The sequence below is a fragment of the Pseudophryne corroboree genome, chromosome 10 (genome assembly GCF_028390025.1).
Source record: "Pseudophryne corroboree isolate aPseCor3 chromosome 10, aPseCor3.hap2, whole genome shotgun sequence".
Lineage (NCBI taxonomy): Eukaryota > Metazoa > Chordata > Amphibia > Anura > Myobatrachidae > Pseudophryne > Pseudophryne corroboree.
Genome location: NC_086453.1, coordinates 313,495,227 through 313,520,836, shown reverse-complemented (window position 1 = coordinate 313,520,836; position 25,610 = coordinate 313,495,227). Strand labels below are relative to the sequence as shown.

Sequence of the window (25,610 nt, the reverse complement as noted above, 5' to 3'; positions counted from 1 at the left end):
GGGGCTTTCACATGTTTAGTGAGGGAATGCCATGGAGATCCACCCTATGCGGAGTTGTGCGTATGTGTGTTACTCTTTGCAGATGGATCTTGTTCTTTAAACAAAAAGAGAAAATGAACCCGCACTGAGTGGATAGAATTCAGATGGTTGAAAGGTAGCCCTATCCAGAGGTTAGTATGTGAGTATTACTAACTTCTATTATTCTGATGTAGATGTGCTACAGCTATAGCTCCTACATCCGTGCAAGGAAAAGAAAAAGAAGAGATATTCTGTAATATTAAAACAGAACCGTTATCAATTTATACATCAGAGGAAATCTTCAGTGGTTTGTATACTACTGATAGCTAGTAGTTCCTCTGTTGTAAGAGTTCTACGGTAAACAGTTACAATGTATCCTCTAGTTTAAACTGGAAATCTCACATTGTAAAGGGGTGTACACACGGAGAGATCTGTGTTTAAAATCTAAGCAATCTGACTATACAAAAAAAAACCCACAATATACTTGGCGCCTGATCAAATTACCACTGACAAACGTATACCTAAAACTGGGCTGCAGCCTCCTGGAAAAAGGGGTATTGCCTAGACCCTAATTATTGAACACAAAAACGAAAAAAAAAAAAATTAAAACAAAAAGTTTACCCCTTTTCCACTAGCTCCTTAAAACACGGGTAAATGCACGGGGGCGCGCATTTACCCGTGTTTTTCCCTAATGGAAAAGGGTCCCCCTGCAAATTCCCGGATCAAGTGATCCGGGAATTCTACCCGGGTAGCTAGCCGTGCTGAGCGGGGGGAGAGATGTGTGCTGAGCGGTCTGTGGTAAGATCGCTCAGCACACATCTCTCCCGTCAGTACCCCCCTTTACAAATGGGGATTTCTTACCATATTGAGGTTCTCTTAAATCATTGTTTAACTGATAACTTCACCTAATATCTAGATTTCTTTTCATTTAAGTCTCTCACATTAAATTCATATAGATGCAGCCAACATAACTGTCCACTGTGCATGTGTGGGTCTATCATGAATCACTGGTTGTGTAGATGTTTCATTTCCTATATTGTATTATGGAGGATTTTGTTATTATATGTTTGTGTTATTACTGTTCTCTTTTTTTTTTTTATGTGTTTATTAAGGAGAGATCCGTGTCGGCAATCAGAAAATGATCTCCCTTTAGTATGTTGTTCTAGTAATTATGGAGCAGATACTGATTAATATAGTAATGTGATAGCTGTCAAAATCCCCCTAGGGCAAATGACGAGTTTAACGATCACACACAGAGATTCTGTCTCTCTGGCATTTGTTGTATTGCTCTAAACTGATTATCTCTGTTTACCTGAGCCCACTACTATATCAGCCTTATTAAGGATCGTTAACACTTTTATTACAATGTAATACAGGATGTGCGATAATCAGTAGTCACTCGCAAATAACATATCACATCTCCATCTGTATCCGTTAGGTTAATAGTTGTATTCTCACACATTGGGGGTAATTCCAAGTTGATCGCAGCAGGATTTTTGATAGCAACTGGGCAAAACCATGTGCACTGCAGGGGAGGCAGATATAACATGTGCAGAGAGAGTTAGATTTGGGTGGGGTGTGTTCAATCTGCAATCTAAATTGCAGTGTAAAAATAAAGCAGCCAGTATTTACCCTGCACAGAAACAATATAACCCACCCAAATCTAACTCTTTCTGCACATGTTATATCTGCCTCCCCTGCAGTGCACATGGTTTTGCCCAGTTGCTATCAAAAATCCTGCTGCGATCAACTTGGAATTACCCCCATTGAACAATATTGTCCTATGTTAACAACACTGCTGCAGGGAATGTATACTTTCAGACCAGTGACTATATTTATAAAAATGAAAGCTTCAACGTTTGAGAACTTCTCTCCTTGGAGAAGTCGCATATGTCTCCCTTGAACTGCCCAGCAGCTTCCCGAGCGGCAGGTTCACATACGACACATTGGGGGTAATTCTGAGTTGATCGCAGCAGGAACTTTGGGCCTAATTCTGAGTTGATCGCAGCAGCAAGTTTGATAGCAATTGGGCAAAATCATGTGCACTGCAGGGGGGGCAGATATAACATGTGCAGAGAGAGGTAGATTTGGGTGGGTCATATTGTTTCTGTGCAGGGTAAATACTGGCTGCTTTATTTTTACACTGCAATTTAGATTTCAGTTTGAACACACCCCACGCAAATCTAACTCTCTCTGCACGTTATATCTGTTCCCCCTGCAGAGCACATGGTTTTACCCAACTGCTAACATAATTGCTGCTGCGATCAACTCAGAATTATCCCCTTTGTTAGCAGTTGGGCAAAACCATGTGCACTGCAGGGGAGGCAGATTTAACATGTGTAGAGAGAGTTAGATTTGGGTGTGGTGAGTTCAATCTGCAATCTAAATTGCAGTGTAAAAATAAAGCAGCCAGTATTTACCCTGCACAGAAACAAAATAACCCACCCAAATCTAACTCTCTCTGCACATGTTATATCTGTCGTCCCCCCCCCCTGCAGTGCACATGGTTTTGCCCAACTGCTAAAAAAATTTCCTGCTGCGATCAACTTGGAAATACCCCCATTGTGTGCAGTCCTTTTGCAATACGATGTATCGTATGCGATCCCAGCCAAGACTGCCGGATCCGAGAAATCCATAGCGCAGCCCTTGCGATCTACAGGCTCCGATCTGATGAGCACGGGACCAAGCATCGGATCGGATTCACATGCGATTTGCCACTTTTCATCCGATTTCTTGGACTGATGCGTCGGAATCGGATGAAAAGTGCCCAAATCGCACAAGTGTATGATCACCTTTTAGAATTAATCCAGTATCGGAGGTTAGTTTATGTCTCAAAGTCTGACCCACTGGTTTACAGCTGGCTACATATATATATATATTATATATTATAGGATGATGGTGGAGAAATGATAGGAGCAGACAATAGGGGGAAAGTGGCTGATAATACTGCCCGCAGGAAGGAAAGAGAAGGGAAAACACAAATATAAGAAAAAGAGCGTTGTCAGAAGAGGTCTTCTACACGGTAGTGTGAGCGTGGGATACAGTGGCAGGGCTCAGACTGATGGCGATATGACGGAATGTACCAAGTTGCTTACGGTAGTTATACATATTAAAGGGGGTAGACCAGATGGGCCAAGTGGTTCTTATCTGCCGTCACATTATATGATTGTATGGGCATGCTAGCCCCGCTCAATACCGACATCTACGCTGGAGTGTGTCTTCAAGTGGCGCACCTGGGAGGGAACAAGTGGGTGGCTAGGCAGATGCGGGTGTATTGCCAACAGCGGCTGCATCTAATTGAGAAGTGGGTGTATTGAACATAATCCTCAAGGTACTTCGGTTCTTGTATTGTGATCTGCCCATTTTAGACAGGGGCCTGATTTACTTTGTCTGCACCTGTAAGTGTGGCGCGGGTGCAGGCGGGCAGTCCATTGTAAACATAGAGAAGCAGCCGCTTCACAGGAGAGAAGCCGCCAACTGCGCCACAATGACCATCATAGCATTGCTCATTACTTATATAGCGCACACATTCTGCAGCGCCTTACATCAGTCCCAGCCACGACGGAGCTTACTATCTCTCTTCCCTCCCAGCTAATCATTGCACCTTCCTGCTACCCCACTATAGCTGCAGCAGCAGTGCCTGACCCCGGGAGCAGCAGCAGTGCCTGACCCCGGGAGCAGCAGCAGTGCCTGACCCCGGGAGCAGCAGCAGTGCCTGACCCCGGGAGCAGCAGCAGTGCCTGACCCCGGGAGCAGCAGCAGTGCCTGACCCCGGGAGCAGCAGCAGTGCCTGACCCCATGGAGCAGCAGCAGTGCCTGACCCCGGGAGCAGCAGCAGTGCCTGACCCCGGGAGCAGCAGCAGTGCCTGACCCCATGGAGCAGCAGCAGTGCCTGACCCCGGGAGCAGCAGCAGTGCCTGACCCCGGGAGCAGCAGCAGTGCCTGACCCCGGGAGCAGCAGCAGCAGTGCCTGACCCCGGGAGCAGCAGCAGCAGTGCCTGACCCCGGGAGCAGCAGCAGCAGTGCCTGACCCCGGGAGCAGCAGCAGTGCCTGACCCCGGGAGCAGCAGCAGTGCCTGACCCCGGGAGCAGCAGCAGCAGTGCCTGACCCCGGGAGCAGCAGCAGCAGTGCCTGACCCCGGGAGCAGCAGCAGTGCCTGACCCCGGGAGCAGCAGCAGTGCCTGACCCCGGGAGCAGCAGCAGTGCCTGACCCCGGAAGCAGCAGCAGTGCCTGACCCCGGGAGCAGCAGCAGTGCAGCAGTGCCTGACCCCGGGAGCAGCAGCAGTGCCTGACCCCGGGAGCAGCAGCAGTGCCTGACCCCGGGAGCAGCAGCAGTGCCTGACCCCGGGAGCAGCAGCAGTGCCTGACCCCGGGAGCAGCAGCAGTGCCTGACCCCATGGAGCAGCAGCAGTGCCTGACCCCGGGAGCAGCAGCAGTGCCTGACCCCGGGAGCAGCAGCAGTGCCTGACCCCATGGAGCAGCAGCAGTGCCTGACCCCGGGAGCAGCAGCAGTGCCTGACCCCGGGAGCAGCAGCTGTGCCTGACCCCGGGAGCAGCAGCTGTGCCTGACCCCGGGAGCAGCAGCTGTGCCTGACCCCGGGAGCAGCAGCAGTGGCCTGACCCCGGGAGCAGCAGCAGTGGCCTGACCCCGGGAGCAGCAGCAGTGCCTGACCCCGGGAGCAGCAGCAGTGCCTGACCCCGGGAGCAGCAGCAGTGCCTGACCCGGGGAGCAGCAGCAGTGCCTGACCCCGGGAGCAGCAGCAGTGCCTGACCCCGGGAGCAGCAGCAGTGCCTGACCCCGGAAGCAGCAGCAGTGCCTGACCCCGGGAGCAGCAGCAGTGCCTGACCCCGGGAGCACTGAGTCAGGAAGTGTCCTGTAAGCTCAGGACACTTTATTTTACTTCTTGGAGGTCATGTGTCTTCGCTGATGATAAGTGCTGCAAGGTACAGAGCTGTTGTGTAACCCCTGCCACCCTTTTGGTTCAGGTGTACTGGGGTAGATGGCAAAGGGTTTCCAACTTTTATCATTCCTATTCATTAAACACCTTTTCTTGTTTTTATGCCTTAATATAGGAGGATTGTTATCTTGTAGTCATCCATACAGACTGTCGACATTCCCAATGTCAACATTAGGTCAATGACATTGTGGGTGTCAACATTTCACATGTTAACGTAACATCCATGTCAGTATTTGTAACGCACTCTCAGGATACTATACTCAAGTGTAAATGATACTATTAAACGACATATATTTTGAACCACAGCAATGGTTTGGGCTGAGCATTGTTGTTTACACCGTATAAATATTGGGGGTAATTCAGAGCTGATCGCTTGCTAGCGGTTTTTGCAGCGCTGCGATCAGGTCAAAACTTCGCATGCGTATGCACCACAATGCACAGGTGCGTCGCACGGGTACAAAGTGGATCGTTGCTGTGCGATGGGTTTTACGAAGAATCCATTCGCACAGCCGATCGCAAGGAGATTGACAGGAAGAAGGAGGTTGTGGGTGTCAACTGACCGTTTTCTGGGAGTGGTTGGAAAAACGCAGGCGTGTCCGAGCGTTTGCAGGGAGGGTTCCTGATGTCAATTCCGGTCCCGGACAGGCTGATGTGATCGCAGTGGCTGAGTAAGTCCTGGGCTACTCAGAGACTGCACAAAGTTTTTTTGTACCGCTCGGCTGCACATGCGATCGCACACTTGCACACCTAAAATACACTTCCCTGGTGGGCGGCAACTATACGAACGCTGGACTGCAAAAAAACACTAGCGAGCGATCAGGTCTGAATTAGGCCCCTTGTCATTAACACTTGGTTGTTGTTAGTAAATCTTGTTAAGGTGGGTACACACTAGGCGTCGTGCTCTATGAGCGACGTCATCTACTGTTTCCCCTCCTGGGGCGGCCGGGCATACACACTGAGCAATATGACATTCATTTCGCTCAGTGACATCACGCAGCGGCCGGGCCATGCAGGCAGCTCTTGGACGATAGTCCACATTGAGCTGCCTGCACGGCTGACAGCGAAGGTTGTTAACGACCCACGGGGCGGCACAGCGCTGGTCGGCAGCATACGCACTTGCCGATTTAAGTGAGCAGCGTCGCTCAGGAAGGGTGAAAATGAGCGACTTTGCTCATTTTCTCAGAAAGTGTGTATGCACCTTTAGAGTTGGCGATACAATCTATTTTTCAAGGTTTGGAAACACAACTCACTGCTCACAGTAGGTCCAAATGAATCTCTTATTCCAGATATTACTGTAAGCAAATGATTTGATATTTTCTTATTCTTTATACTGTAGTTTCTTAAACAATTGTAGTTGAATAAAAGTAATATACAGAACTGGTTCTTGCAACTTTAGTTGCATGCATGAAAACATAAAATAGTCTTTAGGGCAGGCTTTTTCAACCAGTGTGCCGCGACCAGATGCAAGGTGTGCCGCGGAGCCAGAGCAGCTTCCTGCACCTTCAGAGTGAACTGGTGGCCCGGGCACTTCTTAGAGGATCAGTCATGCTCCGGCCGTGACCTATGCCTTGATGATGCGGCGGTGTGATATCATAGGTCACGGCCACCGCTTCTCACCACCCAGCCAGCCCACCCGCCTGTATACACATCTTCCAGTTCCCGCCTGCATATACAGCTTTCCTTGCCCACCCACATCCACATCTGCCCGACCGCCTGCTGCTCAGTATTCGCAGAACTCCACTATGAACCCCCGCCACTGAGAGACAGGGAGGAGGACATCTAATAATATTTGATATTTTATTTCTCCTGTGGGGAACAATAGGATTTCAATAGAATTTATGTGTGGAGAATAAAGATTTGTGGGGGGGAACAATGTGAATAATTCATGCGGGGAGCAATAGGATTTATGTGGGGAGAAATGTGATTGATTTATGTGTGGAGCAATAGGATTTATGTAGGGCAACATGATTTATGTGAGGAGCAATTTTCTGTGTAGGCCAATGTATGTGTGTATTTTTTTTTTAATCACTTTTTTATTGTATGGGCCAATGTGTGTGTTTAGTTTTTTTAGTTTTTTTTTTTTTTGGCAATTTTAAAATATTGTTTGGTGTGCTGCGAGTAAAAAAAGGTTGAAAATCACTGCTTTAGGGGAACAGATTAATGCTCTATGATCCTTTTTTTTTTTTTTTTACTCTGTTGCTGTGTTTTGGGGTACACATAGCTTTAAATTCATTATAAATGTGTGCCATTGTTTTGCTGTATTTATTACATTGTTAGGAAATCCTTTGTCTTCAGCTTGACGATCTTCACAGAGAAGGTCATGGTAGGAACAAAAAGATTCAGTCCTGGTCCTATATACAGTACGTGCCCCTCCCCTGTGGGGAAGATGTGGGAACAGGAGAGTTTCTATTTATAAAATCCATTATTATTAAATGTCTAGATGTGCTTTTTATTATTATTATTATTATTATTATTAATGTTTTAATGGAAAAGCTTCAGTCTGTAGTGTGGGAAGGTAATGGTCACCAGTCACACCAGTAGGTATACTAGTCAGGCTAGTGGTGGTATTTAGAGATTTAGGGCCTAATACAGACCGGATCATAGCAGCAGTTGGGCAAAACCATGTGCACTGCAGAGGGGGGGGGGGGGGGGGGGGGGGGGGGGGGGGGGGGGGCAGATGTAACATGTGCAGAGAGAGTTAGATTTGGGTACGGTGTGTTTAAACTGAAATCTAAATTGCAGTGTAAAAATAAAGCAGCCAGTATTTACCCTGCACAGAAACAATATAAACCACCCAAATCTAACACACTCTGCACATGTTACATCTGCCCCCCCCCCCCTGCAGTGCACATGGTTTTGCCAATCTGCTAACAAATTTGCTACTGCGATCAACTCTGAATTAGGCCCTTAGTAACCCATTTTTCTCACAAGTTCTCGAGTAATCACTTCTACCAAGTCTTGTACTCTTAGCTAAAGTCGACCATTTCTGGCTATTGCCAGCGACCAGTAGACAGAAGATAGAGGTCATGTACAGATGTATACATCTGTTTTGTGGGGAGGTGGAGAGTCTGATAGGGAGAGGTAGAGAATTCCAGAGAAAGGGAGCAGCACGTGAAAAATCTTGGTGGGAGGAAGTAATCAGTAGGTAGGAGAGGCGGCGTGCATTTCCGGAGCGAAGAGGACGGGCGGGAGAGTAAAGGGAGATAAGGTCAGAGATGGAGATGGGAGAGGAGTGGGTGAGGGCTTTGTAAGTGAGTGTGAGAAGCTTTAATTGGATTCTGAAGAGGAAGGGGAGCCAGTGTAGAGCTAGTAAGAGACGGAAGGTGGACATACTGTGTTTGGTAAGGAAGATGAGCCCGGCTGCAGCATTAGAGTGGAGAGAAGCGTATGTCATGGATGCCAGATAGGAGAAGATTACAGTAGTTCAGGCTGGAGATGACCAGTGAGTGGATGAGGGTCTTAGTAGCATCTTGGGTTAGAAAGGATCTGATCCTGGAAACATTTTTGAGATGGAAATGACAGGACTGTGTGGTTTGAAGGAGAGGGAGGAGTCGAGGATAACTCCAAAACAGCGCACTTTGGAGCTAGAGGACATAGTAGTACCATCAATAGATAATGAAATAGTGGGAGGGTGGGAATATGATCAGCTCAGTCTTAGACATGTTAAGTTTAAGAAAGCGCTGGGACATCCAAGAAGAGATAGCAGAGAGACAGTTGGAGATACGAGTGAGGAGAGTGGAGGAAAGGTAGATTTGAGTATCATCAGCATAGAGATGATATTTGAATCAAAGTAGCTAATTAATTCACCTAAGGAGGACATATAGAGAAAGAAAAGCCGAGGACCCAGTTTCATTGTCCATTTTTAAATTTTTCTTAAATATGAGAGAAACGTGTCATTGAGTCTATTTTTGAGTCCGTGTTTTTAAATCTGTATCCTTGTGGAAAACGATTGAGAACAACTTGAAGTTCATAATTGAAGGAGCATGTGGATGAAGGTGTTATGCAATCATTTTCTGAAAAATGTATTTTCTTAATGGATGAAGATGGGATGATAGTAACAGTGTTCTTTTAAGTGTTGATAGTCTGTTTACGGATATACAGTGTTTTTTGGAAAACAGTGCTATGTCCAATTCTGATCCTTCAACTGTAAACCCCTACGTTTCTTCTAAACGTAACATAACACTTGTGGATATATTACAGTGTTACTGAGTTCTCATTCCTTTTGTGCAGGTTCTCTGACGTCCTCAGTTGACATCAGTGTAAGCCTCGACCTATCAAATGCACTCGGAAAGCAAACTGGCCAATCATGGGAAGGCATCCAGCAATGGCGGACAATCACAGCCTCCAAATGTGAGCCAGGGGCCTAAAGGGACAGGGCTGCTTGGCCCCAAAGCTAATCACATGTCCCCAAGTGGTGTGGGTCTAAAGAGCACACCGAACCAGGGACCAAACCATGGCACAGGGCAAAGAGACTCCGCTGGAGAGGTTGGAGAGCAAAGAGAATCCGGAACCCCTTCACTGGAACCCGAATCAAAAGGTGAGTGCCAGATGGATCAGTTCTGCGGAGGGGATTGTATACGCTAAGTATGGAGAATAGACAAACATACTTTATACAATCATGTAGAGTATTAAGCTTTTATGGTATTTCAGGTCACAATGCCTCGTCTTCTACTGGAATCAAAGAAACAGTATTTTATGAAGAGGAGGGTGTTTGTGTCATATTTGGGGTGCAGTATGCAATCTGAGCTTTTGGCTGAGCTGCTGCAGTACACGGTTGTGAGCTCATGAGGGGAGATGTATCAAACCTTGGAGAGAGATACAAGTAGAGAAGTTGCCCAGATAACAATCCTCTTCTGTAATTCAAAGACTGTGCCAGATAAATGACAGAAGCTGACTGGGCATCTCTCTCTCTCTCTCTCTCTCTCTCTCTCTCTCTCTCTCTCTCTCTCTCTCTCTCTCTCTCTCTCTCTCTCTCTCTCTCTCTCTCTCTCTCTCTCTCTCTCTCTCTCTCTCTCTCCCTTCCCCCAAGACTTGATATGTGTCACCTATGGAATGACCAGAAAAGCTGAGACAGGGACATTCAAATCTCTTAGTGAGCTTTACCTTAAAATTGATCTTACAGTAATATACAGGGAAGCCTTGGCTGGTGACGACAGCTAGTCCTTGTGTTAGCCACGGAGGGGATGCAGTTGATATGCCGGCAGTCAGGATATCAACGCCGATATCCAACAGCTGACAATGCTGCCAGCCGGAATGCCGGCTAACAGGGAATAGAACCTGTGGCGAGCCACCGAGCCCACTGCGTAGCGAGCGCAGATAGCCCGCAAGGGGCTTCGTTGCGCTGCCCCTCCCCTACAAGCTCCTTCTCTTGTGCACATCCATGCGGCCCAACGTGCCAGGACTGAGGCACTGTACTACAGATCGGTGCCTCCTTATACGCCACCATCGGTCACACCGCTGAAACGTGCCTTATGGCAGGTGCAGTGTCTCCGTCGTAGGAACAGTTGCAAACAATCCCTCAACTCGTGACCATTGGCATAGCATCTGGATTGCATGAGACAAGCGCCAAGAGGGCATCACCTCTACTTAAGTTGTTGTTTTTTTTGCTTTTTCAAGGTAATGCTAATTCTAAAGACCTACTGTATATAATACTGATGCACTTGTCATTAATGCTGTGTACGGTTTCCTGCACTAATCCAGGAGAGCTAGCCCCACGCAGTAAGCGGCGTTGTGTCTTGGAACGGAAGCAGCCGTACAGCGGAGATGAATGGTGTTCAGGGCCGGACAGTGAGGAGGATGAGAAGAGCCTTGTGGTCCCCCACAGTAAGTTCATCCTTTTTGCCTCTGGTATACGGTCATTAGGTTGACACCACTTAGGTCGACAGCCATTAGGTCGACCACTATTGGTCGACGTGCATTAGGTCAACAGGGTCATTAGGACGACATGTACTAGGTCGACAATTCAAAAAGTCGACGTGAGTTTTTCACATTTATTTTTTATTTTTTGCAAGTATATTTTCAGAGTAAATCACCGCTGCCATCTGCTGGCTAATATAAGCATTTATTTGCTTGGCAGTGATACTTCAGTGTCAATTAAAAATGATTTTGTCATTTATCCATTGTCTTTTACCTCCTTCCCATATTGTTTACTCATTTTTAACCCCTTTTGTGTTTTCTTATAATATATCTTTTTTTGAACTTTTATATCTTTGCCCATTTTTAAACGACTTTTATGACAATCTCTGAATTTATCTTCTTCCACGTTCATGATCCAATGTCTGTTGTTTTTGTTTTTCACCTGTAATGGAACTTTTTCTCTTGTGTCTTTATGCTTTCTCTTTTGTCTGTCTGCCTTTTTGTATTGTTTCCTCTCTCCACCTTGTTAGATTGTAACGCCGGTGACTCTGTGATGTCCGCTTCCACAATTCCAGGATCAGGATCTGCTTCCCTTCCAGGACTCAATGACTCCAGCTCTACCAACACACCACATGGCGCCGGCCAGGGTCTGCATGCGGAGGGAGGAGGACCGGGAGGTCCATCCAAGACCCCATCACAATTTGTTTATGTCTTCACAACTTTTTTGGCAAACACGTGAGTGCTGTTTTCCCTACCAGATAGTAGTGAGAATTCTCCCGGCACACCCAGCAAGTAAAATAACAGTATACATATAATAATATATGGAAATAGATATGATAGGAACTAAAAATGTTCAATTTAAAGTCAGTGACTTGTCAGAATGAATGATGGTTTTTTTCATGCTATGTAAGTAAACAATTTTAAAGAATGAATAACAAAATTACACTTTTTTCGATTCTGACCATCATAATTTCATTATGGGCAGTGTATTAATTATACATGGCCATTATAGCTGAAATATATGGGCTAATTTATCAATGAGTGATATATTTCACTGTGAGTGATAAATTGCACCAGCCAGCTCCTAACTTCCATGTCACAGGCTTTGCTTGAAAAATGTCTGATTGGCTGTTGCAATTTATCACTCACAGTGAAATTTATCACTCACTGATAAATAAGCCCAATTGTATGATCCAGTGTGGGAACAGCATTCAAGCAAGCAAATGAGTATATAAAATATACAATGGTATATAAATATAATGAGATAAATGCAACCCCAAGTGTCAGCGTGCCATTACTTTGGGACCCCAAGTGTCAGCGTGCCATTACCCTGGGACCCCAAGTGTCAGCGTGCCATTACCCTGGGACCCCAAGTGTCAGCGTGCCATTACCCTGGGACCCCAAGTGTCAGCGTGCCATTGCCCTGGGATCCCAAGTGTCAGCGTGCCATTGTCCTGGGACCCCAAGTGTCAACGTGCCATTGCCCTGGGACCCCAAGTGTCAGCGTGCCATTGTCCTGGGACCCCAAGTGTCAGCGTGCCATTGCCCTGGGACCCCAAGTGTCAGCGTGCCATTGCCCTGGGACCCCAAGTGTCAGCGTGCCATTACCCTGGGACCCCAAGTGTCAGCGTGCCATTGCCCTGGGACCCCAAGTGTCAGCGTGCCATTACCCTGGGACCCCAAGTGTCAGCGTGCCATTACCCTGGGACCCCAAGTGTCAGCGTGCCATTACCCTGGGACCCCAAGTGTCAGCGTGCCATTACCCTGGGACCCCAAGTGTCAGCGTGCCATTACCCTGGGACCCCAAGTGTGAGTGTGCCATTACCCTGGGACCCCAAGTGTCAGCGTGCCATTACCCTGGGACCCCAAGAGTCAGCGTGCCATTGCTCTGGGACCCCAAGTGTCAGCGTGCCATTACCCCGGGACCCCAAGTGTCAGCGTGCCATTACCCCGGGACCCCAAGTGTCAGTGTGCCATTACCCTGGGACCCCAGGTGTCAGCGTGCCATTGCCCTGGGACCCCAAGTGTCAGCGTGCCATTGCCCTGGGACCCCAAGTGTCAGCGTGCCATTGCCCTGGGACCCCAAGTGTCAGCGTGCCATTACCCTGGGACCCCAAGTGTCAGCGTGCCATTACCCTGGGACCCCAAGTGTCAACGTGCCATTACCCTGGGACCCCAAGTGTCAGCGTGCCATTACCCTGGGACCCCAAGTGTCAGCGTGCCATTACCCTGGGACCCCAAGTGTCAGCGTGCCATTGCCCTGGGACCCCAAGTGTCAGCGTGCCATTACCCTGGGACCCCAAGTGTCAGCGTGCCATTGCCCTGGGACCCCAAGTGTCAGCGTGCCATTACCCTGGGACCCCAAGTGTCAGCGTGCCATTACCCTGGGACCCCAAGTGTCAGCGTGCCATTACCCTGGGACCCCAAGTGTCAGCGTGCCATTACCCTGGGACCCCAAGTGTCAGCGTGCCATTACCCTGGGACCCCAAGTGTCAGCGTGCCATTGCCCTGGGACACCAAGTGTCAGCGTGCCATTGCCCTGGGACCCCAAGTGTCAGCGTGCCATTGCCCTGGGACCCCAAGTGTCAGCGTGCCATTACCCTGGGACCCCAAGTGTCAGCGTGCCATTACCCTGGGACCCCAAGTGTCAGCGTGCCATTACCCTGGGACCCCAAGTGTCAGCGTGCCATTACCCTGGGACCCCAAGTGTCAGCGTGCCATTACCCTGGGACCCCAAGAGTCAGCGTGCCATTGCTCTGGGACCCCAAGTGTCAGCGTGCCATTACCCCGGGACCCCAAGTGTCAGCGTGCCATTACCCTGGGACCCCAAGTGTCAGCGTGCCATTACCCTGGGACCCCAGGTGTCAGCGTGCCATTGCCCTGGGACCCCAAGTGTCAGCGTGCCATTGCCCTGGGACCCCAAGTGTCAGCGTGCCATTGCCCTGGGACCCCAAGTGTCAGCGTGCCATTACCCTGGGACCCCAAGTGTCAGCGTGCCATTACCCTGGGACCCCAAGTGTCAACGTGCCATTACCCTGGGACCCCAAGTGTCAGCGTGCCATTACCCTGGGACCCCAAGTGTCAGCGTGCCATTACCCTGGGACCCCAAGTGTCAGCGTGCCATTGCCCTGGGACCCCAAGTGTCAGCGTGCCATTACCCTGGGACCCCAAGTGTCAGCGTGCCATTGCCCTGGGACCCCAAGTGTCAGCGTGCCATTACCCTGGGACCCCAAGTGTCAGCGTGCCATTTCCCTGGGACCCCAAGTGTCAGCGTGCCATTACCCTGGGACCCCAAGTGTCAGCGTGCCATTACCCTGGGACCCCAAGTGTCAGCGTGCCATTACCCTGGGACCCCAAGTGTCAGCGTGCCATTACCCTGGGACCCCAAGTGTCAGCGTGCCATTACCCTGGGACCCCAAGAGTCAGCGTGCCATTGCTCTGGGACCCCAAGTGTCAGCGTGCCATTACCCCGGGACCCCAAGTGTCAGCGTGCCATTACCCTGGGACCCCAAGTGTCAGCGTGCCATTACCCTGGGACCCCAGGTGTCAGCGTGCCATTGCCCTGGGACCCCAAGTGTCAGCGTGCCATTGCCCTGGGACCCCAAGTGTCAGCGTGCCATTGCCCTGGGACCCCAAGTGTCAGCGTGCCATTACCCTGGGACCCCAAGTGTCAGCGTGCCATTACCCTGGGACCCCAAGTGTCAACGTGCCATTACCCTGGGACCCCAAGTGTCAGCGTGCCATTACCCTGGGACCCCAAGTGTCAGCGTGCCATTACCCTGGGACCCCAAGTGTCAGCGTGCCATTGCCCTGGGACCCCAAGTGTCAGCGTGCCATTACCCTGGGACCCCAAGTGTCAGCGTGCCATTGCCCTGGGACCCCAAGTGTCAGCGTGCCATTACCCTGGGACCCCAAGTGTCAGCGTGCCATTACCCTGGGACCCCAAGTGTCAGCGTGCCATTACCCTGGGACCCCAAGTGTCAGCGTGCCATTACCCTGGGACCCCAAGTGTCAGCGTGCCATTACCCTGGGACCCCAAGTGTCAGCGTGCCATTACCCTGGGACCCCAAGTGTCAGCGTGCCATTACCCTGGGACCCCAAGTGTCAGCGTGCCATTACCCTGGGACCCCAAGAGTCAGCGTGCCATTGCTCTGGGACCCCAAGTGTCAGCGTGCCATTACCCCGGGACCCCAAGTGTCAGCGTGCCATTACCCTGGGACCCCAAGTGTCAGCGTGCCATTACCCTGGGACCCCAAGTGTCAGCGTGCCATTACCCTGGGACCCCAAGTGTCAGCGTGCCATTACCCTGGGACCCCAAGTGTCAGCGTGCCATTACCCTGGGACCCCAAGTGTCAGCGTGCCATTACCCTGGGACCCCAAGAGTCAGCGTGCCATTGCTCTGGGACCCCAAGTGTCAGCGTGCCATTACCCCGGGACCCCAAGTGTCAGCGTGCCATTACCCTGGGACCCCAAGTGTCAGCGTGCCATTACCCTGGGACCCCAAGTGTCAGCGTGCCATTACCCTGGGACCCCAGGTGTCAGCGTTCCATTGCCCTGGGACCCCAAGTGTCAGCGTGCCATTGCCCTGGGACCCCAAGTGTCAGCGTGCCATTACCCTGGGACCCCAAGTGTCAGCGTGCCATTACCCTGGGACCCCAAGTGTCAGCGTGCCATTACCCTGGGACCCCAAGTGTCAACGTGCCATTACCCTGGGACCCCAAGTGTCAGCGTGCCATTACCCTGGGACCCCAAGTGTCAGCGTGCCATTACCCTGGGACCCCAAGTGTCAGCGTGCCATTACCCTGGGACCCCAAGTGTCAGCGTGCCATTACCCTGGGACCCCAAGAGTCAGCGTGCCATTGCTCTGGGACCCCAAGTGTCAGCGTGCCATTACCCCGGGACCCCAAGTGTCAGCGTGCCATTACCCTGTGACCCCAAGTGTCAGCGTGCCATTACCCTGGGACCCCAAGTGTCAACGTGCCATTACCCTGGGACCCCAAGTGTCAGCGTGCCATTACCCTGGGACCCCAAGTGTCAGCGTGCCATTACCCTGGGACCCCAAGTGTCAGCGTGCCATTGCCCTGGGACCCCAAGTGTCAGCGTGCCATTGCCCTGGGACCCCAAGTGTCAGCGTGCCATTGCCCTGGGACCCCAAGTGTCAGCGTGCCATTGCCCTGGGACCCCAAGTGTCAGCGTGCCATTGCCCTGGGACCCCAAGTGTCAGCGTGCCATTGCCCTGGGACCCCAAGTGTCAGCGTGCCATTGCCCTGGGACCCCAAGTGTCAGCGTGCCATTGCCCTGGGACCCCAAGTGTCAGCGTGCCATTGCCCTGGGACCCCAAGTGTCAGCGTGCCATTGCCCTGGGACCCCAAGTGTCAGCGTGCCATTGCCCTGGGACCCCAAGTGTCAGCGTGCCATTGCCCTGGGACCCCAAGTGTCAGCGTGCCATTGCCCTGGGACCCCAAGTGTCAGCGTGCCATTGCTCTGGGACCCTGCAATAGGAATACCCAGTATAATATACTGCATACTGACAATTACATTCTTAGACTCTGTGGGCCGGATGTAACTGAGTACGAGACGGCCGGAGCTCCGAGATTCCGGCATAACTCGTATGTATATTTTTTTTTTAAGCGGCAATCATTTACGAGGCAAAACCAGGTTGCTTTTGCTTTGTAAATGATTGCCACTTTAAAAAAAACATACAAGTTCGTCCGGAATCTGGGATCTCTGGTCGTCTTGCACTGCGTTACATCCAGCCCTGTGTGTCAGTGTGCCATTGTCCTGGGACCCCGAATAGGAATACGTAATGTAATATATTGAACATTAGTCTATTGCACCAAGATACGTCCTGTGGAATGTATCCAGAACAACCTATCCTATGAAGTCGAGTTAATGTAGGCTACCCTGGGGAGAAATATACACACAGTCAGGAGGCTGGTGCTCTCACTGGCTTCCTCTCTATTGCATGGTCCAGCATTCCTGGAAGGTAAAGGAAAGGTGGCGCTTTTGCAATAAGTCTAATTGTTGCGCTGTTGCTTTAGGACTACGGATGCCCCTGACCTCAGGTGAGGTAAAAACACATGCTTGTATTATTAGCAGACCTTGCTTACCCATTCCTCTAAAATGAAATGCCGAAAGATCCATAAGTCACATGTCACGGTCCAGTTTTTGAGTGCTGTTGGCTTGGTATAGGACATCAGGATGAATGCTGCTGATTTCAGTGGCGGCATAGATGTACAGCACACGTGGTCAGCTTTGTATGTACTATGCCACCTCTAACCAGCAGGGTTACACCGATGAATCCGCCGCCACTTCCATGCGTTGTTTGCTGGACCTCAGCCGTGGTGGTGGCAGTCAGCGTGATGCTACGGTACTTGTGGCCACAGCAACATCGTTATAAAGGTCTTGCAGGAGAGACTGACCATTTTTTTTTGTGCACTACCTTATAAAATGATGCACGGTGTTCTCCATCACCTCTGGTTGAGGATGAAGTACCAGTATAGATACCATGGTGCATAAGCTCAGTAGTGATGACAGTATGGACGGTGTAATGGTTAGCATTACTGCCTCACAGCACTCAGGTCACGGGTTCGATTCCCACCATGGCACTAACTGTGGAGTTTGTATGTACTCCCCGTACTTGCGTGGGTTTCCTCCGGGTACTCCGGTTTCCTCCCACAATCCAAAAATATACTAGTAGGTTAATTGGATCCCAACAAAATTAACCCTAGCCAAATATTCTCTGTTAAGCGCTGCGGAATATGTGTGCGCTATATAAATAACTGGTAATAAATAAATAAATTACCTCAATAAAGGTATTGTTGGGGCTACAAATTTAAAAATTGAGCCCACAAGTTGGCATAGATTTAATTGCTCTTTCATTTTAAAATGATTTCCTCTTACCAAAATGTTTTCCCACTCAGGGCTGCCGAAGCTGTTCTACAGGGGCGTGCGGACTCCATCCTGCTCTATCACCAGCAGAAAGTACCCCGAGCCAAGCTTGATGAGGTATACCGACCTGCCCGCTCTGCGTGCCAATTCCTTAGGCTTGCTTGACCGTGCGAAGTGATGAAAATACAAGAGAATTTCCTGTATATTCAAAGCAACCTCCTGTATTATTGTTGGTCTGTGTAGAATATTATCCAGTGCTGTATAACAAAGGTAGCAGTCTTACAGGCAAATTGCACACAACATTCTATAACAACAATACTGAAGTATTGAAAAGGGGTTGGTGGGAATTTTGGGTTCTTGAAGCCTGACACATATCTAGCCAATGTCTGGGACGACGATCTTTATGCAATACTTAATATCGGCCAAACAAAGACCCTCCTAGAGTATCTACGTGGTATCCATATTCAGTAGCAGCACACAGCGCTTACAGTACTGAAGACATAACATCGAATTGTATATGTAAAATAGAATTTCTCATCTCCTCCCTGGTCCTATTTGACTAATTTAATTTACTGTTAAAGCAGTAATTTAGCAATGAGAGTATCTGTATTCAAGGAAAAATACACACAGTCTATCAGCAAAGGCCATTGTGAGTGAGTTACATTAAAAGTAAAGATATAGGGGGTCATTCTGACACGATCGCACGCTGCAGTTTCTCGCGGTGGGTAGACGCAGTCGCGGGGGGGGGGGGGCGGAACGGCGGCGTTTGGGCGCCGTTTCGTGGGCGCGGTCCGGCCAGCGCAGGTGTGGCCGGACCGAACGGGGGGGGGCGGGCCGCAGTGGCTGCGTGGCGTCACACGCAGCCGCTGCGGGCCGGGGAGCAATGAGTAGTTCCCGGCCAGCACGCTAAAGCTGCGCTGGTCGGGAGCTACTCTTGAAGTGCAAAGGCATCGCCGCTTTGCAATGCCTTTGCACTTCTGTGGGGGAGGCCGGCACTGAAATGCGGGTCCGGATAGCCCTGTGCTGGGCGTCCCCCCGCATGTCCGTGTGAATGATCGTAGATGTGCTAAATTTAGCACAGATACAATCATCTCGGAATGACCCCCATAGGCCTAAAACATAACCTATCCTGTTGCCATTGTCTTTGCAGCATAAGTATATGCTATGCACAAGACATTACAGAAACTCATCACACTAACAATTACTAGGCCCTGTATTACGGAGACGTTTGGCTTCATTTGCAAAGAAAAACCTGGACATAGGAGGTTGCATTGGTAATGCCAGGGGTTTACTGAAGCCATTCTTCTTGGATGATTTAAAAGATAACCGCTTGGAACATTAAGCTAATTTGACTAACCTTACAAATGCCTCACTTACTGCATATGGCGTGACTGTTTGTGATACCTTCTAAGATCAAGTAATCAAACTGTAATGACATGTAAGAGGTATCACGCATTGTAAGGTGCACACACTTGCTGTGATTCCGGAGTCCGGTTGCGTCATCTTACACCTAATTGGCTGAACAATAAGGAAACCAGCGCTGGCTGTAATAATTAAACAAATATGGGCGATTTGTTGTAAAAAAAATATATTATTCACCATTACACATTTAAGAAGAAGAATAAAAAAGAAAAAATACACACATTCATTAAAAACACTGATAAAAAATAACTAATGCCATCAGAATAGAATGGTCAATTCTCAGCCAATCCATTGAAATACTCCTATATGCAAATCCTCACTTTGGCTAGGACCTCCACAAATGAAAGACAGTCGGCATATAAGCAATGTGTTTTACCAGATGTAGGTATATGGTTATCACTTAGTATTGCCTCAGCCTTAGGAATTATCCAATTGTGGCATGAAGGGAATCCAAACAAAAGGTGCTTAGCTGTAAATCTAGATGGTGGAGCAAGTGTCCAATTAACACCAGGGATGGAAAGCAGGAGTTCAGGATATCTGCATGTGTCATCGGCTAAAGTTCTCAGGCTCTACGCGTTTCACTGGTCTCAGAACATCCAGCTTCATCAGAAACATGCGTGATAATTGGCTGAAATGGGTTGGGGATCCCGGAGGTCGGAATATCGATATCCTTATCCTGGCCGCCAGAATGCCGGCAGCGGGGCGAGTACTAGAAAGCCCCTTGCGGGTTCGGCTCACTGCACTCGCCACAGGTTCTATTCTATTCCAACTTTATGGGTGTCATGGACACCCACAAGTGGGAATAGCCCTGGCGCAGCTGTTGGCATTCTCGGCGGTCGGGATCCTGGTGTGGGGCTTCTGACCACTGGGATCCCGGCTACTGGGATATTAAATACATCCCGTCTAAATGTGTACGGGCCCTAAATGACCATCAACACTGATCAAATTATAACATGAAATTGAATATGAGACGATGATCAGGAGTGTTGGACATTGTGGCCGGACAGTGGCACTCCTCATCAGACCACACTAATCATGCTGTATAGGCCTAATCTTAAAATGCCTCATGTATTTCCCACATAGCTTCCATTTTAATGTTTTTCCCTTTTTTTTTTGTACCCAGGATGCTCTCCAGAAACCCCCCAGTACCCCAGATCCTGTAGGAGAAGTTACTGTGCCCAATCTACCCCTTTCTACTTCACCAACACCAGCCAACCATCCGACAACCACACCTAACCAGGTCCCCGCTACTGCTCTACAAACTGATGCAGTTGTTGAGGAGACAAACCAAGAGTTGACCCCCAACACACTGGGAAATGGCAGTAGCCGCCCTGTCAGTGTCCCCGCTAATCCTCCACCTGCAGCTTCTGCACCAATACCAGGAGATGATTCTGCCCTTGTTGAAAGTGCACAGGAGACTGGTGTGACACTGAACCAAGACGGTCTTTCCAGGGAGCAGCTTGAGCATCGGGAACGGTCCCTCCAGACCTTGAGGGACATAGAAAGGTTGTTGCTTCGTAGTGGTGCTAATAATGAGTCTTTTTCAAAGCACACACCAAGTCCAGTAGAGGGATCTGTACCTCCTCACCCACAGCCTCATGTCCCTTCAAACCTTCCCACTCCAATGAAAAAATATGAGGAGCCTTTACAGTCAATGATCACTCAGACCCAAAGTTTGGGGGGTCCAGCAATGGAGCAAGACATGGGAGGCCCCCAGTGTGGACCTGACATGGGCCATCAAATGAGTCTTATGATGCAAAGGTTGGGACAAGACAGTCTTACACCAGAGCAGGCTGCATGGAGAAAGCTTCAAGAGGAATATTACGCAGAAAAGCGGAGGAAGGAAGAGCACATGTCCATACATGGGAGATCAGCACCCGATATGGTGCTCAGGGGTCCTCCTCCACCTTACCATAGTAAGCCAGGTGAACAGTGGATTAGTAATCGGTTACCTGGGCCATTAGAGGGGCAGGAGCCAATGCAGCTAAGAGGTGGAGGGATAACTTTCCAAGGTCCACGATTTCCAGGCAGATATGGAGGCATGCAGAACTTACCAATGGACACAATGGGGGTTATGCAGAGACAAGGCAGATGGCCTGAAGATCTGTCACCAATGGGAGGAGGGCAAGGTGGCTTTCCACAAGGGGGAATGGGATATCCAGGTGGAGGTCAGGGAGAAGCGGAGAGATTTTTAAATCCTCATTCCCGAGAGGAGTTCTTGCGACAACAGTTGTTGGAGAAGCGCCCAGCAGGTATGCAGAGACAGTTGTCCGTTCCCGGCGGACAAGGCATTGATATGGAGCGAGTGATGATGCAGCAGCGTCCAGGTGAACCTTCTATGTTCCAAGCAGATAGCATGGGCAGCGGCCGAGCCATGGGCATGGATTTCGGAGGGTCCCGCGGTATGCTAAGTCCCACTCTTGGGCAGCAACTAAGAGAACTTGACCCAACCATGGGAGGAGGTAACCTTAACATGAACATGAGTGTCAATATGAATATGAACCTAAACCTCCAAATGGCACCCCACCAACAGATGTTACTGTCCCAGAAAATGAGGAGTGGAGGAGACCTGATGGGCTCTCAAGGAGGAGTGGGAACAGAGGAGCTGGTGCGGGCAGCACAAGCACAAAATGGTAGTGGAATGACCGGAGGTGGCCAGAAGATGGTAATTCAAGGTCAGTTCCCCCAGGGGCAGTCAGGGTTTCCCCCAGGGCAGGGTCCATATACCAGCATGCAGCAGGAAATGAGCATTGACATGTTTGGACCAGAGCACAGTTCTGTGGGGAGCACCACACGACTCAGCCACATGCCAATGCCCTCAACACCTGGCTCCAATCCAGCAGGTATTGGACCAGTGCACATGGCTGCCAACAGAAGTATGGTCCGCAGACCAGCAGAACTTACAATCAGCATAAATCAGATGGGATCACCTATCATGAGCCACCTTAAGTCTCCCACGCTTGGACAAGTGCATTCACCCCTTGTCTCGTCCCCTTCTGCCAACCTAAAGTCTCCGCAAACTCCAGGAGGCCAGATGGCTGTGCTCCCTCACTCCAATCCCCAGAGTTCTCTCAAGTCTCCTCAATTACTGGGCTCATCCTTAAGTGGACGCTCACCCAGCAGCTCCCCTGGCAGACTAAAGTCACCTCAGATGAATGTGCCCTCTCCAGCATGGGTACCATCTCCCAAAAATGCCATTCCTAGCCCAGGTATTCCTCCAGGAAAGCAGGGAATAGGCATGAATTCTGCAGCGTCACTTGGAGTCGTTGAACAGGGTATGAATTACAACTTTTCTGAATGCTTTGACTACATCTGTTTATAATGAGTTACCTGTGTGTGGGCCTTACTGTGTGTCTGTGTAGTGTGTGCAGGTGTATCTTACGCTCCTGTCCCTTCTTATCCCTTACTTACACCAGTGAAAATTGGGAATGGCGGAAGGAAACCTCTTTTGATTGCATTAGCTTGATTCAAAGTTAATCAGTGCGTTATACAGCTACTGATTCCTTAGTGGAATCCCCTATCTTCTATTCTCTATGTTTGTAAGATAGTTTCCATTCTCTTCCTTTGTACTAGTCCGCTTACTGGCCCTCATTCCGAGTTGTTCGCTCGCAAGCTGCTTTTAGCAGCATTGCACACGCTAAGCCGCCGCCTACTGGGAGTGTATCTTAGCTTAGCAAAATTGCGAAAGAAAGATTCTCTAAATTGCGATTAGAAATTTCTTTGCAGTTTCTGAGTAGCTCGAGACTTACTCTGCCACTGCGATCAGTTCAGTCAGTTTCGTTCCTGGTTTGACGTCACAAACACACCCAGCGTTCGCCCAGACACTCCCCCGTTTCTCCAGACACTACCGCGTTTTTCCCTGAAACGGCAGCGTTTTTTCACACACTCCCATAAAACGGCCAGTTTCCGCCCAGAAACACCCACTTCCTGTCAATCACATTACGATCACCAGAACGAAGAAAAAACCTCGTAATGCCGTGAGTAAAATACCAAACTTCTTAGCAAATTTACTTGGCGCAGTCGCAGTGCGAACATTGCGCATGCGCAATTAGCGGAAAATCGCTGCGATGCGAAGAAAATTACCGAGCGAACAACTCGGAATGAGGGCCACTGTTATTGGTGCACAGTCAGTTTTCTAAGCATTTCTGTTTGCTGTGCGGATGGTGTTTGTTGTACATTTATGCACATCGATGTATTTTCCTTTCAGATGGAACGCCGACCCAGAATCCTTTGTCCTTGATGATGTCGCAGATGTCAAAGTACGCCATGCCCAGTTCCACTCCATTGTATCATAATGCAATCAAAACAATTGCCACCTCCGACGACGAGCTACTACCAGACCGGATTCTTCTTCCACCAGGTAGTCAGCAAGGTGAGGACCTTAAGTGTCCCCTGTATCACACATTGTGGGAGAGGAGACGTGTCCGCAGGGTATATTTACTAAAGTGCAGGTTTGCAGAACTTACTTATCATTCATCTAGCATCTCGAAGATAATAGCTAGAAGCCGGTTGCTATAGGCAACATCTCCACTTCTGTAAACCCACACTTAAGTAAATATACCTCCTAGCCTCAAATGCCTGGCACAAGTGAGCAGATATTTGACACTTGTATAGCTGTGTGTGAGTCAATCTGTGTATACAAAGCACATTAGAAGTTGGTGTGAAAAACTGCTGCATGGTAGCACAGTGGCGTCACTAGGGGGGTGCAGGTCTTGTTCACAGGGGCGACACCAAAATACTGACTCCTCCTTAGTGACAGGAGTCGGGTGCTGCACTGTAACATTACGCGCAGTACTGTTACGCTCTTGTAACAGTTCAGGGCGGCCGAGCATCTCCCGTACCCCCAGAGTCATGAAAACAGGGGTTGGCCCGCAAGGCCACGCTCCTTCCTGTGAGGCCACACCCCCTTTTTGCAGTAAGATCTTAATGCACACCAGGTGGCACAGGGACGCCCCTGCTTTTATATACAGACTTGTACACAGCATACACATGTATAAGCATTCGAGTAAAAAAAACCTCTTACACGAGCAGACGCGCAGAGAAGAGATGTTTGGTGTGACTGCAGCAACAGCGAATGATGACACATCTGTATTAGAATATTAGGACGGGCCAGATGTACTAAGGGGTCTATTCATAAAGAAAACAAAAAACGAATTGTCACTTATCACTATACATCGCATCGGTTCGAGGGGGCACCTCTGCGCATGCGCGGCCTGTTGACCTCACGGCATGCCGCAGAGCCAGCGCTGGGTGCGGACAGAGAGCTGTGAAGCATTAAGCATCCCTGCAGTTACCGCTCCACAGTTCAGGTTACGCCATCCTGAACTCCACGGAGAAGTGGAAAGCTGGGCTTTCCGTGCCCTCATGAATCGCACTCACCATACAAAAGTACGTTGATGCGATTCAGGCACAGAGCGGGGGGTGCCACTGGAGAAGTCTGGGACTTCTCCACGGTAACATGCTCCGTGAATAGCAGGAAGCAGAGAAAAGCCCTATTTAACGCAAAACAGGGCTTTTCTCTGCTTTATGAAGCCTTAAACAGTGATAAAGTGGAGAGTGATAAAGTGCCAGCCAATCAGCTCCTGCCATGTTTAAAAAATGGCAGTTAGGAGCCGGTTGGTTTCTAGTTTATCACTTTCCACTTTATCACTTTTTGAGGCTTAGTACATCTGGCCCTCTGTGTTCAGCCTATGGTTATTAAACCTGGCAGACATGCTGATAAAATGAATGTAAGGCAGATGTGCTGCACACACTCCAATTTTGATGACCTTTTCAATGACGACTGTTGCGCTTAGAGTGTTAAAGCTTGACACACTGTCCTGGCGTTCTATAGTTATTCAGAACTTAGGGCCGGATTCTGAGTTGGGAATAACGTAAGATAGAGCAAGTAACTGTGCACCTGGATATAACCGTGTGGGGCAGATGTAACACGTGCAGAGAGCGTAACGCTAGGTACACACTATCCGACGATCGATAAGTGCATACACACTTACCAATTGTCGCCCCAATGTGTCGTGCCAGACGTCACCCCTGGGTGAGCATTTTCATGTGCCCGGCCAGTGGTGATGTCAGTCACTGGCGGCCTCGGCTGTGCTGCAGGGCCGATGCGGTATGTCTGTGAGCGACGTTTACAGACATGTCACTGGTACACACTCGCCGACACGGCCGATATATATCGGCTAATGTGTACCCAGCTTTAGATGTGAGAGGAGTATGTCCGAAATTAAATCTACATTGCTGTGTAACAATGAAGCTGCCCGGCATTTGTGTGCTGCATGCAAAAGCAGCCGGTATTTACTCTGCATGCAAAAGCAGTCATAAAGAAAATGTCTTTAGTTGAATTATTGTACCACATTTTCACCAAAAGCATTTTTTTTTTTTAATAAAGTGGAAATAAAGTGAATGTTTAAATACAAATTAGGCAAATCTGACCTAGTGCAGAATACATGCTTATCTGGTATGT

The 25,610-nt window shown here is 49.4% G+C and overlaps 1 protein-coding gene across 6 annotated transcripts in view; it reads left to right on the top strand.

Moving 5' to 3' along the window:
- Window positions 1-25,610, top strand: part of BCL9L (BCL9 like) — a 61,890-nt gene that overhangs the window by 33,876 nt on the left and 2,404 nt on the right. For 2 of the 6 annotated variants that reach the window (XM_063943489.1, XM_063943488.1), the window contains 6 exons: window positions 9,209-9,515; window positions 10,679-10,801; window positions 11,365-11,569; window positions 17,758-17,842; window positions 20,271-22,422; window positions 23,355-23,519. In XM_063943489.1, coding sequence (XP_063799559.1) covers window positions 9,257-9,515; window positions 10,679-10,801; window positions 11,365-11,569; window positions 17,758-17,842; window positions 20,271-22,422; window positions 23,355-23,519 — 2,989 coding nt within the window. In that variant the 5' untranslated portion in view covers window positions 9,209-9,256. Of the gene's footprint in view, window positions 1-2,738; window positions 2,837-9,208; window positions 9,516-10,678; window positions 10,802-11,364; window positions 11,570-17,757; window positions 17,843-20,270; window positions 22,423-23,354; window positions 23,520-25,610 lie in introns of those variants that run through there. The other 4 variants (XM_063943490.1, XM_063943492.1, XM_063943491.1 and 1 more) reach the window with 4 other exon arrangements.